Genomic DNA, 18,695 nt, shown 5'->3' with positions numbered 1-18,695 from the left:
TTGTATTTTCTTACAAAAAAAAATACACAAAAATATCCAAACAAACAGATTTTCCTTTCCTCTCGGATTTATGCACGTTTTCTTTTTTTTTTTTTCTTGTAAAGGAATTTTTGATTTCTTTCTAATGTACAGTAGAATATTAGTATAAAAAATAAAGAAGGAAAAAATATATATGTAAAAAAATTATGTAGTCGAGAAAATAAAAAATAAAGATAAAAAAAAAAAGGAAGAAGAAGAGTAACTCTAGTTTTTCACCATCCGATTTATTCGCTACATAGTATGACATCTGTCAACTTCACATCTGTTCAAAGTAGGATTTTGCCGAAAAGTTGTCAACTTCCTACGCCACACGTCATTTTGTCGCTACAAGCTTCTCTTTTGTCTCTTTGGTAATACACGCCAGCAAAAATAAGAACATTTAAGATAAGAAGAGAACAACCGATAGCAATTGTGACACTCAAAGCAGTCGTATAGCGAGTTGGTTCACTTGTTACTGCAATAGAATCGGAGACAGGATTTCCACTCGTCAAGCTCTCTGTACTTGTTTCCAATACTGAGTAACTCGTTTCTGTTGCTGGACTGCTTGGCACGTAATAACTGACAGTTGGTGTTGCATCTGTGCTACCAGGAGAGCGTACTGTATCATCCGATGGTGCACGTCTCACTATGCCATCGTATGTTTCTTGATTGTCGTGATCCTCTAGCAAATGATGCTGAGGTTCGGATCCACTAGCTTTATGCAATTTTGGAATTAACGATAGCCAAAATGATAAACGGTGAGCGTGGTAGTGATCCCGAACTTTTGATTTTGTTGCTGGAAAATAAAAATTAAAATTAAAATTAAAAAAAATGTATGAGAAAAATAAGAAAATGTTTTTAAGTTTAGTTACTTCTAAACAAACTAGACACAATCCCGAATTAATGGCGTATTTGCATATCGTTAGCTTTGAAAATTCGTGATCTAGCTACTTAAACATAGCTCTTCCTTTTACTATTTTACTTTCGACTTCTACAGTTGAAGTTTGAATCTTTGATGTGTCAATGTTTGAATTTAGATATCTGAAAGATTTTTATATTCAGAAGGAATTTAATATATATAGGCCTATATATATCTTTTTCCTTCTGCAATACAGAAATATTCACTTTGAATTCTTTTTCTACTTTACAATAAGAAATGTGAGCAATAATTAATATTAAATTTTAATAATAATGATTTTAAAACTTTATATATTTTATAAACATTTTATAATTTTATCGATTTAAAAATCTCAGAAGGTGGAGAAAAGAAAGAAAACAAAGCTGAGTCGCAAAAATACTGAATATTGTTTTCGTTTCTTTGTGCATTGTAAAGAATTCGAAACGAATTATCAATTTTTTTTACCCCCTTCTTATCGAAGTAAGAAAAATATGCATAAGTTAAATCAAGAAGTAGCCTATACAAATCATATGTCAAACAGAGATTTATATAAGGCTTAAACATATATATATATATTCTTAAAACTTTCGATTTTTTTAAACGTAGAAGATACAACAATTTACAATTCTAATAAATTGAATAGCTAAACAGGGGAATTTTGCATATTTAACAAAATGTAAATTGCCTTGGAAAATAGAAAAGAAGTGGACCGATTTTAACAATTCGATCTGTATTGACTTGGAGCCACACGAAATAAATAAATAAGTAAAAAAAAATACAGGAATCGAAATAATATTATTTCAATATTCTAGATTTTTTGTATCTAAGAAATAGGATCATAAATAGTAGTATATTCCACTTGTGCGAACAGATTTATGAAGAGAGAAAAATATTGCCATGTATTATTATCTATCTATTCTCACCGTTTCTAAGGTTCCCCTTTTCTTTATATATATATAGCTTATATTTTTACATCCAGGATAATACATTATATGAACACCTATCATTTTTCTAATGATCATCCTTATCGATAACTAACAATAACGTTAGTAATTTATTTTACAGGATAATTTTATAAAGGTAAAGGTCATTTTAGTCGCTTCTACACCATTTCTATAACAATGCCATAGTTAAAAATTGAAGGGAAAACGACGTGAAGATGAAAAGTTAAAAATATTCCATGCTGTAAAACAAAGAAGATCGTATCAACGTAGCCATAAAAATAGCTGATACATTAAATTATTTTTCCGTAAATTAAACACTAATTATCGATATCCATTCACACTATTCAATAATGAGTTTAACGCAGTTTGTCTAACCGTACATTAAGCAATGGTGGTATTTATCAGGCGACAAACAATGACAACTGATATTTAATGTCTGTTAATATATTATTTTGCCACGTTTCAGTCAATTAACAATAATGAAGTAGCAACTGCAATGTAATTACATTTACAACTGCAAGGAATTCAAACAGAACCAAATCATCTGTTTTCAGAAAAGACGACATGTAATATCATTCCCGGAAAGAAGAGGACAAATAAATTAAATCCGTCTAGTTCTCTGCATTTAGAGAGAATAATATATTAAGTTAAAAGAAAGAAAAACTTGTTAAATTTTCTCTGTTTCTATCCCCCCATTTTTGACTACTTCTCATAAACTTGAATATTTCATTATTTTATTCCGAACAGCAATATTGATTTTGATAAGCCGCTTCATTTCTGTACGAAATCCTGAAATAATAAACAAGCTCTTGTTCTTTCTGCTTATTATAGATCATAATTCCTCATAAATTACGACTAAACAGTTCAAATTGTTAGAGTTTCGATAAAAAAAAAAAGAAAATAAAAAAGTTTTTAAGTTTCGAGCTTTCTACTTTTACTAAAAATTCGATCTTTCATTTATTATTATTCCCCCCTCTATTGGGAATTCTTAAGCTGAGAGAAAGTTCAATGTAATTTCGAATAAAATTCATTAATATACATAATAAAACTTTCTGATTTTTCTGTTTTAACTGTTTTATAACTCTTATCAAATTCTGTATTTTTATTCTTTTTTTATTTAACATTTTGTTTATGTTCAATTTAAGCGTGAGAATGAATGGAGTAATTCGTATTGATGCATACAAAAATCATCGTTTCTTCATGAAAACAAAGCTCTAGGAGATCGTAATTTGACAAAATTGTTAGAGTTTAAATTGAAAAAGTTTAAAACAATTGCAAAATTTAATAACGATAACGTTATTTAATATTTTGGACGTAAAAATTTATCCTTATTCAACTGAAAATTCTACTTTTTGCAGTTTTCTTCTTCTTCTTCTTCTATAACTTTCTATCGAGCGACTAAAATTCCTACATTATGCACATTTAAATAAATTTATTGATCGTATTTTAATATTTTTAACTGTAAAAATATAGAAATGTGTTTCTGATAAGTATAGGCTATCAATATCTTTAATATCATCTTCGAATTGAATAGCTCCAATACAGATGTGTATATAAACTCACTGTTTTTATATAAAACTTTAAAAAAAGGGAAAACTGTGAATGATTATAATTTAAATTAAGAAATAAACTTTAAAATATTCAGGATATATATATTCAATTTTAAATGTTTATAAAGAATTTACTAACATTAAAATTTACTGTTAGAAAATACACATTACATTTTTCTTATCTTAGGATTTTCTATCTAAAAATACTACATTAAAATTATTTAGTTTTAATAAAATTTATTGATTTTATACTAGAAAAAAAGTTATACTTTTCCTGTGTTTTCTCATTTTAATGCTTTTATAACTCTTATAAAACGGTACACATATGTTTTTGATGTATGTATCTGCAATCTCAGCATTCGATTGGACATAACATAGTTTCGGTGTTGATGTGTGCACAAAGTCACTGTTTTCACGTAAAAAAAGCTCTTAAACTCAAAGTATCGTCAGAAAGAATAAAGTATCAGCAGTTCCATATTCTCATTTTATTCTTCGGGCAATAAAGTACAACAGAATGGAAGGGTCAATAAATAGAATCAATAGGTTCATCAACATCAAAATATTCTAGAATAAAACTTTATAGAAAGTGTTTTTTTGACGCCCATTAAAGAAACTATTAATTAAAATTGTTTTTTAACTTTAGTATTAAAGTACTTTTTAGGTTTAAAAAAAATAAAATACTTTTATTATTTTTAATTCTTGGTGATCGAAATTCATTAAAGATTTTGATGTTAAATAAAATTAAATTTTTATTTTATTTATGAGCAACAACATTAATTATGTTTAAGTAAAAACAGCTTGAAATATAAAATACGCTGGCGAAAAGGGGAAAAAATGTGATTACCTTACCATTAAAAAATATATAAATTAATTGCTTTTTCAGAAAGACTTTTTTGAGCTTTCCTGTCAACGTGTCAATTAACACTTAAGTAGACAGTGTTTCTTTATTAATACTTAACTTTAAAAGCATTTTTACTCACCTAATGACATATATTTCTGTTGTAGATCTTTATACTGAGGCCAATATAAAGGTCCTTTGCCTTTATCGCTCGAGTATTCTTGAGCATCTCCATTAACGTCTCTGAAAGTAAACATAATAATGTAATAAATCAACTTTAAACGAGTTCTATATTTATAACCTTACCCAGTTTTGGCGAAATTAGTCCAATATGACATAACAGTCTCCGATAATGTCACTTCCGAGCGACTATAATCGGACTTGAAATGAGCAAGATTTCCCACGAGTGGAGCACCAAAAATATAAGGAACTTCTTCTCCATGGATACAACCCGAATCGTTATAGTAATCTCCTTTCTCTGTCTGATGAGTGAAGACGTAATAAAATGTTCTACCTATTCCTGACGAGTGAAAATTAACAGTTTCGGATAGTGACGAAACAATCAGAGCATCGCTCATGGCATCAGCTGTGGATAATAACGTGTCCATAGGTTCTTGTTTAGGTTTTGTCCAATCGGTGTATTCATTAACGATTGTTAAAAATATCTCCTGTAGATGATAACTAAAAAGATTCCTTACTAACGTTCGTAGTATTCTGTCTCGTCTTTTGGTATCGATTCCCGATCGCTCCTCTGTAGAGGAGAACCCAAAATACCATTCTATTCGACACACACCAGCCATCATATCGTACTGACCATATAAATTTCCTGGAGACGACATACTAGCAATCGGTACGCTAGGTACCACCACACCATCAACAGTAGGTCCAAACGATGTCAAGTGATCGGGTACAATGAACGTACTTTGCATAATATCTGCTATAGGTCTTTGTCTTAAACATTCTAAAAGAGTCCTTTTCTCTTCCATTGGACATCCTAACTGTTTTACTAAGAACTTAGTATACGTATGAGCCTCTGTAGCGACCGCCCATGGGCTTAATGCTGATCCACTTTGCATGATTGCTCTCTGGAACAGACCTAAAAACATTTATACAACTCTTACAGATATCTCGAACCGTTATTAATATTTTGAAAAGAAAGATATCTAACCTTTTGTCATAGGTGATATCATCAATAGATTAACGCAAGCTGCGCCGTGCCCGTGGCCAAATATGGTCACATTACTGTTATCGCCACCAAATCCTCCAATATTTTCTTGAATCCAATGAAGTGCGGCCACCTGATCCATAAGACCGTAGTTCCCACGAGAAGTACTGTCTAAGGCAGGAAGGAACCCTGTGTCGGTGATACTTATTGGATAAATTCTATCGAAACTTTATTAAATATATCGAAAAATGTTAAGAAAAAAAAATATGATAAGACTATAAACTTTTGACTTCTAGCGAACTTCTCAAAAAATTCAAAAACGTAAATTGAATCAAACTTTAGCTTTTAGACTAGCATTATATTATGTAAGTGAGAAATAGTACATCAATCTGTCAAGCATTTCTTCTCATTATGGTTGAATAAATCTTAAATATATTGCTAGCTAACCTGAAACGATGCCACATTCTCTAAAATTATCGGTCCACTGGATCGCAATTCAATTCTGGCTACTATAGAATGGATGTTGAATGCATAAGCCAACCTTCCTTTGTAAGTTAGATGCGAAGTGAATAGCGTTTCAATTTCTTATACTGGATAAATCGCTCGAAGCAAGTTATCGATTTAGTAACAGAAAGGTTAAAAATTTCTTTAAATATAGAACTTCACATTATTCAAATTCATATTTAGTTATGAGAAAGGGAAAGTTGCGAGCCGAAAGATTTGCATTTCTAGCATAAATCGTGACTTAATCCAGGCGAAAGTAAATTAATTTCCAAACGAAATAAATAAAAAACAAATTTAAAAAAAAAATAAAAAATTCTTCTCTCAGTATCTTTTTCAATTTGCTCGTCAGTTTTCGTGATTACTATCTGATTCCTTTTTGCTACTACAGGAATAATCTTACGTAATTTATACGCGGTAGAGTTTATTTTAACATCCTTCCTATGTTATATTACACGCGATCAATATGTCACTTGCAGTTGCGTTTGGCTATTGTTGACAGATACTGTCCTAGTTTTGTAAATAACACTTTTTGAGAAGCAAATTTATTCTGTCGAAACTTTACTTGAAACTTCCAAAAAAGAAAAAAAAAATAGTCAGTCAATGTCTTTGGGAAATCTCTTATTCCCTGCTGATCATTTTTTCTGGATAAGTTAACTTAGAATTGCAGATTGTTTTGATATTCAAAGTAACGAAGGGTCAGGTATATAAGAAAGATGATATAGTTTCTATTTAGTTCGTCTTATCTAAAAAGAAAAAATATTTGTATATATATATAATTTTTCGTCTAGAGGTAATCATCTCTTAAGATAAACTTTACGCAAAACAATACCTCTGGCAAGTGTACTGGGAACGAAATGAAGTAAAAAAAATTTCTTATAAATATATAAGCAGTCCTTTGTGATAAATGTAAGATACATTTTTTAACCTGTTTCAAATTTTAAGAGATGTAATTTTCTCGACGATAATTGGTGGATTTATAAAAGTGGGCGGATGTACATTTCCTTCTGACAGTTTTTCTAACCAATAATTTTTAAGCTAATCATTTTCATGCCAATTCCTAATAAAATCTATCGTGTTAATATCTCTAATAAAAAACAGTGGACGTAAAATAATAAACGAATTGTTTATGCTATGTAAAATTTCTCAAAACTTTAATTTTATCGTAATATATATTATCTAAGAAATAATTAAATTAATTTTATTTTCTTGATAGACTTTTTTTTAATAAATAACTTACCCAAAACTCCTAAACGAAAATTGATTGTGACTACTACGACAGATCCAAAACTAGCCAGGATGCTACCATCGTATGGATTCCCAGAATTCCATTCGTAAGATTCGCCGTGGATGTACACCATGACAGGTAATTTGGATTTGCCTTCCTTAACTGAAAACATTTAAAATAAATTAGCTTTATGTTTAAATAATCCAGTATACAAATTATTTCAATTAGCTTTGAATGACTGTCTCGAATTAATTCTATCCGAAGTTCATTTATACTTCAAGATGTTTGAATGGATCGAATGATTTTATTGCTTAATTAGTAAACTTGGAATGTCGTGATTGTTTCCTACACGAAAATTCTCACTGATATCACTTGGATTTACAAGTAAAATTAAAAAAATAAAAAAACTTATATGTAAATAAAAATAGTCAGACGTTACAGATTCGTAATTATGGCTTAAATGAGTAAAAATATTCATTTGGAATTCATTTTTTCTCCTTCTTCTCTTTTTATTTTATTTTATTTTTTCGTTCGCCTTCGGAAGAGAATTTAATCAGGAATGGAATCGTGTAGCAGAACGGGACAAAAGATGTAAAAAGAAAAATATATAGAAAAATATCAATCTAGCAATATCAAAAGTTTTAATTTCATCCGGATCAATATAATGTTTTCTTAACTTTTTCTATAATTATATAAATATAACGGCAAGTAATAAATAAATTTAAATTAATATGATTGGTAGATACTGATTCCTTCTTAAATATGTAATTATGATAACTTTAAAACTCATTTTTAAGTGTGTGTTATTGTTTCAAAACTCTATCCTCTATAATTAAATTTTTCATATTTAAAAAAGTACAGTGATCATTCTTCACGACCCAAAGAATTATTATTATTATTATTATTTTAAATAGATTCAAGGAATTTCTACTCAATACTTTATTATCACAAAGAATTCCAATACAGTACTTATCTCCCCCCCAAAAAATATATATTTTAAGAAATCTACGTTTTCGACATGTAAAAATTAACGTAATCAATAAATTCTTTCATGATAGAACTAATTAGAAAATATTAGAAAAAAGAAATTAACCCAGATAGATCTACTTCAATGAGAACATCAATGTTAAAGATTCTTTTCCAATGTTAATAACAGCTTTAGAACTGGGAACATTTTCCATTGAATGGTTGCATTTTCCTAATGGATTTCGGTGACTAATGCCCTAATCTGTGTGGAATGAGACGTTGGTTTGCAATACGATTTTAACTTTAATCAAAAACCCTTATTGGAATTCAAACCGAGAAAAATACTCGTTTAAATATAGTAACAAGTGATTTCCCTATCATTATTCATTCAAAGGAAGTCACTCTTATTGTATCAGAGAGAAAAGAAAATAGAAAGTTTCAAATTTATGACCGTTTAGTAGTTCCTAAACTTGAAGAAATTGTTATATATATATTATTAAAAGTGAAGTGAGCTATAGATATCTTTCGTAATGTTAAAATTCTTCATACAACAATAAATATATATATATATATATTTTTTTTCTTTAAAATTCTGAAAAACATATTGCAATATAAAGTTTAAATAATTAATATCCAATATCATAGAATTTTATTTTATTTTTCCTGAGAATATTTTTACCTCTTTCGAGCAAACAAAACATTTTGAACGTTTTATTACTTCGGCAGCTGGGAAAAAAGGAAAAGATCCAGCTGCAGAAACTATATTATCTCTTTTTAAATTACAAGAAGGAACAGGATTTTATTGACTAAGGTTATAAGCGTAAGGAGTGAATGAATATTAATACTAATATCATCACTACTTATCGATTTTTCGATCTAACAAATAAAGGAGGGCAAAGTTTCAATGAGTTCTATACCAAATAATAAAAATTTTTATTAGTAATATTATGAAATTTACTAGCATTTTTACAAATTACTTCGGATTTTACTCCTACTTGGACCAATTAAGAAACATTTGCACTTAATTAATCCTATCATTAAGTACTTTCAGCCATTTTAATTTTTAATTATTTAAAATAAAATTTTACCTTTAATTAATCGAATAAATGAGTGATTTTAATTTTTATTTCCGTTGTAATGAAGTGTTAATTTGTGATAGTGATATACTGTTTTAACTCGTTATTATTATAATCGATGATGATGATGAAGATGATGATGATGATACTTTTTTATTTAATAGAAAAGTAATGGATTCCTGCAAGAGTGAGATTAGGTAGAGGAAAATAGATTTTTGTTTGATGATGAATAAATAAAATGTATTTATCATCATGGAAGCCATCAAATAAAAATTTATCATTATCAAGATTATCCTTTAATGATAAATTTTTGCAGATTTTATCGATCTATAAAATAATTTATCATCATCAAATTTATTTATATGATGTGCTGTGTTTCAGATTATATTGAAGATGTTAATAATATTTTTGCTTATTTATTATTTAAAAAAAAAGTTATATATTTTCTTGTTGAGAGTTATGTAAACCAAGTTTATGATTTATTTGTGCATTATCGTTTGAAACTTTTAAAAGAATTTTACTTTTATCATAGAGAATAAACAAATAAAAACAATATAAATTTAAATAATGTATTATCAATACACTTAGCTATTATTTATGTAATAAGGGAAAACGTATTTTGTTCATTCAGATAATGTTTTTGTTTATTTGAGAAGAAAATATTTTATTTACAAGAGTGCTATTTATATAAATAGCACTCCTGTATATATCAGATTGGATGATGTTAAAGTGCTTTCCTTTCTCAATATTGATGATACTAAAAATCAAACTTTATGTAAATAATTCTTCTATTTCATAATATTCAATGATGATGATGATGATGATGATGATGATGATGATGATGATGATGATGATGATGTTAAGGAATCATACAGATGATACTCTTGTTTCTTGATACATATCATAACAATTCAGATCACACGTGTAAGGATAATGCTTCTGTTTCGTAGCATAAATGATGCTTTATTTTATTAGTGTTAGATGATAACTGATATTTTCTTTATACAGATATCGCTTTGTTTGTTCATACAGATGATAGTATGCATTATTTAAACTGATAATGCTTTTATCTCATCTTATAGATGAATTCGTTTGTTCATACAGATGATGTTGTAGCTTATTTATAAGGGGGTAATTCTTATTTTATAGAGATGATGCTTCCGTTTGCTTCTACAGTCGATGCTTTAGTTTATTTATAACATCATTGCTGCAGTTTGTTGCTAGAAACCGTGCTTTACTTTGCAGATGCGAGTTTTTGCTAGAAGCTACTGTCATACCTGAATAATTAATCTTGTTGAATACTCTATAAGGGATAATGCGCTTGGATTACCTTTCAAGTCCATCAGTTTTGATTTGTGAAATTGCTGGACCAACATTATCGATAGTTCTAAAAACCAAAATCATTTATCTCTTCTGTTTCTTTCTTCTTTATTTCTTATCTTCTTTTTTTTCAAAGTTTACAAAAGTTATTATAGGAGTTAAATAGCTTTAATATCTATACAGTTAATTAAAAGTTTTGTTTGTCATTTTGTTTTAACGATCGCTTTCAAAAGATCAATCGTTATTTTCTGATTTATATGATCGATAAGTTAAACCTTTACTTCTTGTGATTTATTTCTTTAACAGTATAAAAATTCTATTAGATTCTTCTTTATTTTTTTTTATACTTTATTTTTCCTTTCTATATTCTTCTTTAAATGGAAGACGAATGATGATTTTTTAACTTTTAGTATGTTTTATTCCATATAAAATAGAATCGAAGCCAAGTTTCGAGAATAATTTTTATATTAAAATTAAGTTTTTTTTTAATAAATCAAAAAAATATATATTTTTTAAACAACATTTTAAAGTTATAAATATATTAAAAATTTCATTCTGTTACTAAGAATGCAAAAGTAATATTTTTGCTGAAGAAAGATGAAATGTTTAAAATTCTTAATCTAGGGATTAAACTAATCGTGTCTTCATTTTTTTTTTCTTCTTTCTTTTAAATAAGCAGAAATTCTAGAAATGTGGAGAAAAAAATCTTCGAAATAAGCAGAAATTCTAGAAAATTAGATTAAGAAAAGATTTAGAAAACTAAGATTAGAAAGGGATTAACGAAAATCTACTAGAGATTAAGATTTGATTAGTAGAAAATTTGATTTATTTAATCTGATTGATATTTGCTTTTTTTTTTCTTCTCCTTTTATATGTAATGAAAGAGCTAAACAGCTTTGATGTCAGCATAATTTTTTTTTTTTTTACTTTATGTCAGATGAAAGAACGTAATTAAGAAGAGTTAACAAATTTATTCCTGAAAAAATTAAAGTTCGAATTTTATTAAAACTGTTATTAAATTTTATATAAAGTTTTTTTCCTTCTGAAAAAAAAATACTTATAAACTTTTAATAACAAGAAATTCTCTTTTAAATTTAAATATAAGATGTAATTAATAATAAATTCATTCAAATAAATGAAGCTTACGTTGAATTTATCTCGTTATTAAAACTGTTATGATTTTAAATTTCCCTGATAAACTATCTTAACTCTGTTATTTATACTCTGGTAAATAACCAAGAAAGAATTCTTTTCTTGGCTATTTTTTTTAAACTTTTTAATATAAATATCGGTTTACAGCCTAACAACTAGAACTTATCCTTTCTTTAATCCTTTTTAATGAGTTAAATATATATATATTTAACTCATTAATACAGCATAGGAAGAGGGAGGGAGAGAGAGAGAGAGAGAAGATAGGCTATATTTGTAGAGAGATATTATTTTCAGTTTATAAAGGAGTAGTAAAAAAAAACTACTTTACTTTCTAATTATCTTTCTTATTTAAATACAGGATAGAATTATGGCACAATAATTGCATTGGAAATTAAAGAATATACAGTAAAACCTATGTAAACCGGAGGTTATTCCGGTTTACACAGGTTTTTGTGTATATTTCACTTAACACAGAAAATCTCTGTGTTCCTAAGAATTTTCCCGTTTAGGCAGGTTTCCGTTTTATAAAGGTTCCTTTTTGGACAGGTTTTACTGTATACTACATAGATTTATACAGTTGAACTGCAATAACGGCCCTCTAAACAACCATCATTTTTTTTCTGTTCCTGTCAGTGGCCGTTGTTNAATTCAAACCGAGAAAAATACTCGTTTAAATATAGTAACAAGTGATTTCCCTATCATTATTCATTCAAAGGAAGTCACTCTTATTGTATCAGAGAGAAAAGAAAATAGAAAGTTTCAAATTTATGACCGTTTAGTAGTTCCTAAACTTGAAGAAATTGTTATATATATATTATTAAAAGAGAAAGACCGATGCCTAAATTAAATATAAATACGTTAACATAAAAATTTGTTCGACATTTCACGATAAAATTTATGAATTTATTGTCAGTTCTTCAATGTTGTCAGGAAGCAATTAGATACGGTCATTTCAATTTTTGAAAGAAAAATAACAATAATTTCTTGTGTAAGAAAGCATTCTAGCTACGAAATTTGTGTAAATTTCGAAATATTTTAGTAATAATTTTAATACATAAAATAGAATTAAGTAGTAAGGTGTTTATAAACATTAAGAGTTAAACGGTTTTAAAATAAATTAGCAATTATAGCGAAGGAGAATAAGTTATTACTCTGCATAATTCTTAAGTGGATGATCTTAGCATGTTGATAATTTATCTGAATAAATAAAAAAAAAAGATATCTTCTTTCAGAGGCAGTATTGGTATAGATATAAGATGGATCAATAACCAGTAATGCCACTTCACAGAACTATCTAGAGGGTCTAGACATTATCCAAAGAGGTAACATTGAACCTAATCATTACATTTATCGAACCATTGCTAGGTCAACGACGAAACTCCAAGTAAAATGAACGAATTTTTTTTTTTTTAATACTGGATACGTAGTGTATAGTAATGCTACCTTGATAGCGAACTATAACGGAAAAAATACTTAATAAGAAAAAAATAACATTCTCGGTTATCTTATTGATGACATATCAGATATTGGAAAACGACTAAAGCTGTATTGGAGTGCTTCTACTTTCAGAAAGTTTTACGGAAGTTCACAAAAGAAATTTTTCCTTTATCTTCTACTGACATGTAAACCTTTTGTGGTATCCATTTGCAAGAGTTGTACCCATTTAAAGTAGATAAATAATGATAAATTTAAAAAAAATAATCAAAAACAATTGCAAAAACGCAACAAAGATGTGATTTTTTTTCTTCCATTTTAGAAAAGTTTCTTCTTTCATTATCAAAACTTTCTTGAAATCGAAAGTTTGGCATGAAGCTACTGCGCCCCTTTTTTTCTTCTTCTTTTTCTAAAATGCTGTCTTAACTCGCAGGAAAGGAAGAAGATAAATAAAAAAAAATTTGTGATAAAACGTTTTACCCAAATGTTATTCCCATTCACAAATAAAAAAAAATAAATAAATAAGAATCTTTATTCTGCGTTTTGCATTTTCATCAATTGTTTGTCTTTATTTTAACTCATTTTCCATTTTGTTTTGGAAAACATAAAAAACTAAAAAAAGAATTTCTTCGTAAATTTTAAGCTTATTTCTCATTTCTCATTTCATTCTGTTGGAATAATAATAATATAATTTTAAATTTCAAATAGAAGTATAAGACGAAAGCGACAAGATAAGGTACAATATGTAACAATCATTGTCTGTTTTTGATATTGTTTTCTGATTGACAGATATTTTTATTTAGATATTATTTTTCAAAATTCCAATTCTGTTTTTCACCGTATCTTGAAAAATATATAAAATTTTCAATANAAATTAAAGTTTATATTGCTTTAAATTTGGTCAACTTTTTTTCAAATATATTAGTTATTTCGTATGGGCTTAAATATATAATTTATAATTCTGACAAAATGAAAAGAGTAAAGTAGTTAAATGGCTAATTTATCTTAAAATATTGCTTAAATTGTACCGTTTCTTGAATGATGTTTAGCAAAACACTTAAAAGGCGGTAATTAAAATTTTCGATTTGTCCTTAATGTTCTTATTATGCATCATTCAACGTTTACGCTGTTAATCATAAATGTTTAAATAAGAAAACAACATTAAAGATAATCACTAAAATATTTTCTTTAAAAAATAAAATAATAAATAATAATCTTAATTAAATCTTTCACTAACAAACCAATCATCCCCAAGAAATTACTCTTGAAATATAATAGTTTCCTTTGCGTTGATTGGTCCCTTACGTAGTTGGTATTGTTATAAAACAATCTAATTGGTTTAGTTAAAATGATGGGCGTTAATAGTCGAGTTCTTATTTTTTTTCACTTCTCTAATTGGTTAAGTTTGAAACTGATATTTCTTTTTGGTGATAATCCTTTAATGGAATAATTATTAATTTATTTTATTGATTAAACGACAAAAAAAGTAAGAAAAGTCAAATTTACGATATTGTACAATAAGTAAATAAAAATGTTTCGGTTTTCTTGCTGGCCATTAACAGTAATGGGTATTGACAGATAAGGCTAAATCTATCAACACCATATAATCTAATATGATTTAGTCAGAAAAACAGAAAACATGGTAAAAGATATTTCCTACTGAAACAGTTGTCTACACAATTCTGGTTAGAATACACAGGCGTGCTGCCAAGTTACATTTTCAATGCCATTAATAATGTTAGATTTTTTTTGTTTTGTTTTCTTTTTTATGGATTGATACATCAATTGTATTATGTATAAAGTATGCTTACGACTTATCGAAAACAACAAACAGATTTACTACTCTTATCATTGATTATTCCCAGAGTAATCGTCACAAACTGTTAAACGTTTAATAGCTTAATACTCATCACCAAGGCATTTGCAAAATAAAAGAAACATTTGGAAACGGCCTATCGTTTGGATGTCGAAACCAGATGTTGTCTCATATATTTTTACTTTATTTAAAATATTTTTAAAATAACAGAATTAAACTGACTGAACGTCTAAAATAATATGTTAAGATAATAGAAATCGACGCATAAATTTAAATATCTTTAACAGAAACACGAGCAGGGAACTAATTAAATATCTAAAAGTTAGAAAAGCAAATAAAATAAAAAAAAAGAGATCAATTTTAAATAAAAAATAAAATCACGTGCTAAATCCAATAAAATATGACCAATAACTTTAAGTTTACTTAATTAACGAATCAGAGCTTAGATCCGTTATTACTGACCAATAAGCGTAAAGACTTCAATGTTGATTGATAGATAATAAATGATTTAATCAAACTGACGGAGTGTTTAATTGGTTAAAACGAATTGTAGGCAGTTTTTAATTTTAAAATGAAATGTAACAAAATTTCGTTAAATCCATTTAAACTTGCGTTATATAATTTAAACGATCAAAATGATTTGTGTAGTAATCAAATAAATGCATATATATATATATATGCATTTATTTGATTACTACACAAATCATTTTGATCGTTTAAATTATATAACGCAAGTTTAAATGGATTTAACGAAATTTTGTTACATTTCATTTTAAAATTAAAAACTGCCTACAATTCGTTTTAACCAATTAAACACTCCGTCAGTTTGATTAAATCATTTATTATCTATCAATCAACATTGAAGTCTTTACGCTTATTGGTCAGTAATAACGGATCTAAGCTCTGATTCGTTAATTAAGTAAACTTAAAGTTATTGGTCATATTTTATTGGATTTAGCACGTGATTTTATTTTTTATTTAAAATTGATCTCTTTTTTTTTATTTTATTTGCTTTTCTAACTTTTAGATATTTAATTAGTTCCCTGCTCGTGTTTCTGTTAAAGATATTTAAATTTATGCGTCGATTTCTATTATCTTAACATATTATTTTAGACGTTCAGTCAGTTTAATTCTGTTATTTTAAAAATATTTTAAATAAAGTAAAAATATATGAGACAACATCTGGTTTCGACATCCAAACGATAGGCCGTTTCCAAATGTTTCTTTTATTTTGCAAATGCCTTGGTGATGAGTATTAAGCTATTAAACGTTTAACAGTTTGTGACGATTACTCTGGGAATAATCAATGATAAGAGTAGTAAATCTGTTTGTTGTTTTCGATAAGTCGTAAGCATACTTTATACATAATACAATTGATGTATCAATCCATAAAAAAGAAAACAAAACAAAAAAAATCTAACATTATTAATGGCATTGAAAATGTAACTTGGCAGCACGCCTGTGTATTCTAACCAGAATTGTGTAGACAACTGTTTCAGTAGGAAATATCTTTTACCATGTTTTCTGTTTTTCTGACTAAATCATATTAGATTATATGGTGTTGATAGATTTAGCCTTATCTGTCAATACCCATTACTGTTAATGGCCAGCAAGAAAACCGAAACATTTTTATTTACTTATTGTACAATATCGTAAATTTGACTTTTCTTACTTTTTTTGTCATTTAATCAATAAAATAAATTAATAATTATTCCATTAAAGGATTATCACCAAAAAGAAATATCAGTTTCAAACTTAACCAATTAGAGAAGTGAAAAAAAATAAGAACTCGACTATTAACGCCCATCATTTTAACTAAACCAATTAGATTGTTTTATAACAATACCAACTACGTAAGGGACCAATCAACGCAAAGGAAACTATTATATTTCAAGAGTAATTTCTTGGGGATGATTGGTTTGTTAGTGAAAGATTTAATTAAGATTATTATTTATTATTTTATTTTTTAAAGAAAATATTTTAGTGATTATCTTTAATGTTGTTTTCTTATTTAAACATTTATGATTAACAGCGTAAACGTTGAATGATGCATAATAAGAACATTAAGGACAAATCGAAAATTTTAATTACCGCCTTTTAAGTGTTTTGCTAAACATCATTCAAGAAACGGTACAATTTAAGCAATATTTTAAGATAAAATATAAATAAAAGATATATAAAAAAAAATTAAAATAATAAAGGATAGACTGCTATAGTACTTTGTCTCCTTTATACTTTCCAAACTGGAAAAGATATTTATAGACTAAAATTTAACCTGGCTATTGGAATTTAAAAATTTCTAGGATTTTTTTCGATTCTTTTTCTCGGAGTAAATCAACTGACAATTCCTTTAGGGTAATATAAAAAAAAAGAAAACTTAGAAAAGAGGACACTTAAAATTTTCGAGAACGATTTGTAGATTAATCATATCTAGTTTTTTACTTTTTTTTACAGCGTTTAATGCAGAAATATTGCATCATTGCATCCTTTCCAGGTAAATCAGTCATTCGATGTTTTTCCTTTCTTTGTGGAGTATTTCTATTGGAAAAATGAGGCTCTTTGGGAAAAGTGGCTTGGCAAAATGTGGTTGGTATGTTATTTTTGGAAAAATGCCCATTGGGGAAAAGGATTGAAAAGGAGTTGATGAAAGTAGCTTGTTAAAACCGTGCAAATGCTATGTTCTATAATTAATTTTTTTAATACTCTATCTTTTAGCCTACTAAATTTCTTTTATATATTATTTTTATAAAATTAAAAATGTTAATATCGTGTTACTCACTTTACATCGTATCTAATTGCGATCTTTACTAAGACAAAGTGTATATATACATATTTATTTATTTTTTTTATTATTATTATAGAGTTTGTTTTAAGAAAAAAACCTCGATAATTATAAAAACAGTTCTCTCTATTAAAGCAATTGTAACGATTCTAATCAGCTTTAGTAAAACAAAGAAAATTCTTAAGTACACAATACTTTTGATAAAATTGTTTAATTAGTTGTTCAAACTCAGAAAATTAAAGCGATCTGATTGATGTACTTATTCTTTCTACTTTTTTTCCTTTATCTCATTTATTTACAATTACTTAATTTTTAATGAAAGTAATTTGATATACAAAATTTATTCATAGATATTAACTGTAAAAGCATACATTATTATTTTAAAAAAAAAAGCCAGTAATCCAAAGAACAACGTAAGTCAAAAGCACAACATTCCATCTGTCATCTGATTAAATTTAACTTATCCAAACAAGAAATATTAAAAGATTTTTACAAAGCAACTTTTATAAGTACAAATTTTTCTTTTGATTATTATTTATTTAATCTCCGAACATGAAGAATTTATTAATAAGCTTTTTTGCAAGAATCTATCGATTGCCAAAAGAAAGTAACAGATCAAGTCACAATCAGACAACTTCATCGATTCATACGGTCTATACTACGGTAAATTGCATGCAATTGTAAACTGAAAAAAGTACATAAAAAAAAAAGAAAGCAGAAAAATCTACTGAAAATACACATAGGCCTATCGGTTTACATCCCCTGGCGTCAAAACTTATCATTGCTAGATATAATCGTCTTAAAACGACTTTGGAATTGAAATAACTGTTGTTAAAAGTATTTTATTTAATGATTTGTCTTTTTTTCCTCTTCTCTCTGTATAAATTTTGAAAGATAAATGAAGAAAAAAAATAACATTTAAGGATAAATTTCAATTCTCTTTGTGAATTATAACTTTCTAAAGTTTATGTTAATATAAAGAATATATTTTTTTAAAAAAATATGCA

At 27.1% G+C, this 18,695-nt stretch overlaps 1 protein-coding gene across 1 annotated transcript in view; it reads right to left on the bottom strand.

Moving 5' to 3' along the window:
• Nucleotides 1-248: 248 nt before the first annotated feature.
• The window catches only part of LOC111623967 (neuroligin-4, X-linked-like), a 34,601-nt gene continuing 16,154 nt past the window's right edge, over nucleotides 249-18,695 (bottom strand). The window contains exons 2-6 of the mRNA XM_023366708.1: nucleotides 7,155-7,304; nucleotides 5,417-5,602; nucleotides 4,555-5,344; nucleotides 4,391-4,491; nucleotides 249-814 (exon numbers count right to left, since the gene is read on the bottom strand). Of these exons, the coding sequence (XP_023222476.1) occupies nucleotides 333-814; nucleotides 4,391-4,491; nucleotides 4,555-5,344; nucleotides 5,417-5,602; nucleotides 7,155-7,304 (1,709 nt within the window). The 3' untranslated portion in view covers nucleotides 249-332. The remainder of the gene's footprint in view (nucleotides 815-4,390; nucleotides 4,492-4,554; nucleotides 5,345-5,416; nucleotides 5,603-7,154; nucleotides 7,305-18,695) is intronic.

The sequence above is a fragment of the Centruroides sculpturatus genome, unplaced genomic scaffold (genome assembly GCF_000671375.1).
Source record: "Centruroides sculpturatus isolate CEXI.00-Female unplaced genomic scaffold, Cexi_2.0 scaffold409, whole genome shotgun sequence".
Classification (NCBI taxonomy): Eukaryota; Metazoa; Arthropoda; class Arachnida; order Scorpiones; family Buthidae; genus Centruroides; species Centruroides sculpturatus.
The sequence above is the reverse complement of the archived record's forward strand: the minus strand, read 5'-3'. Positions and strand labels throughout refer to the sequence as shown.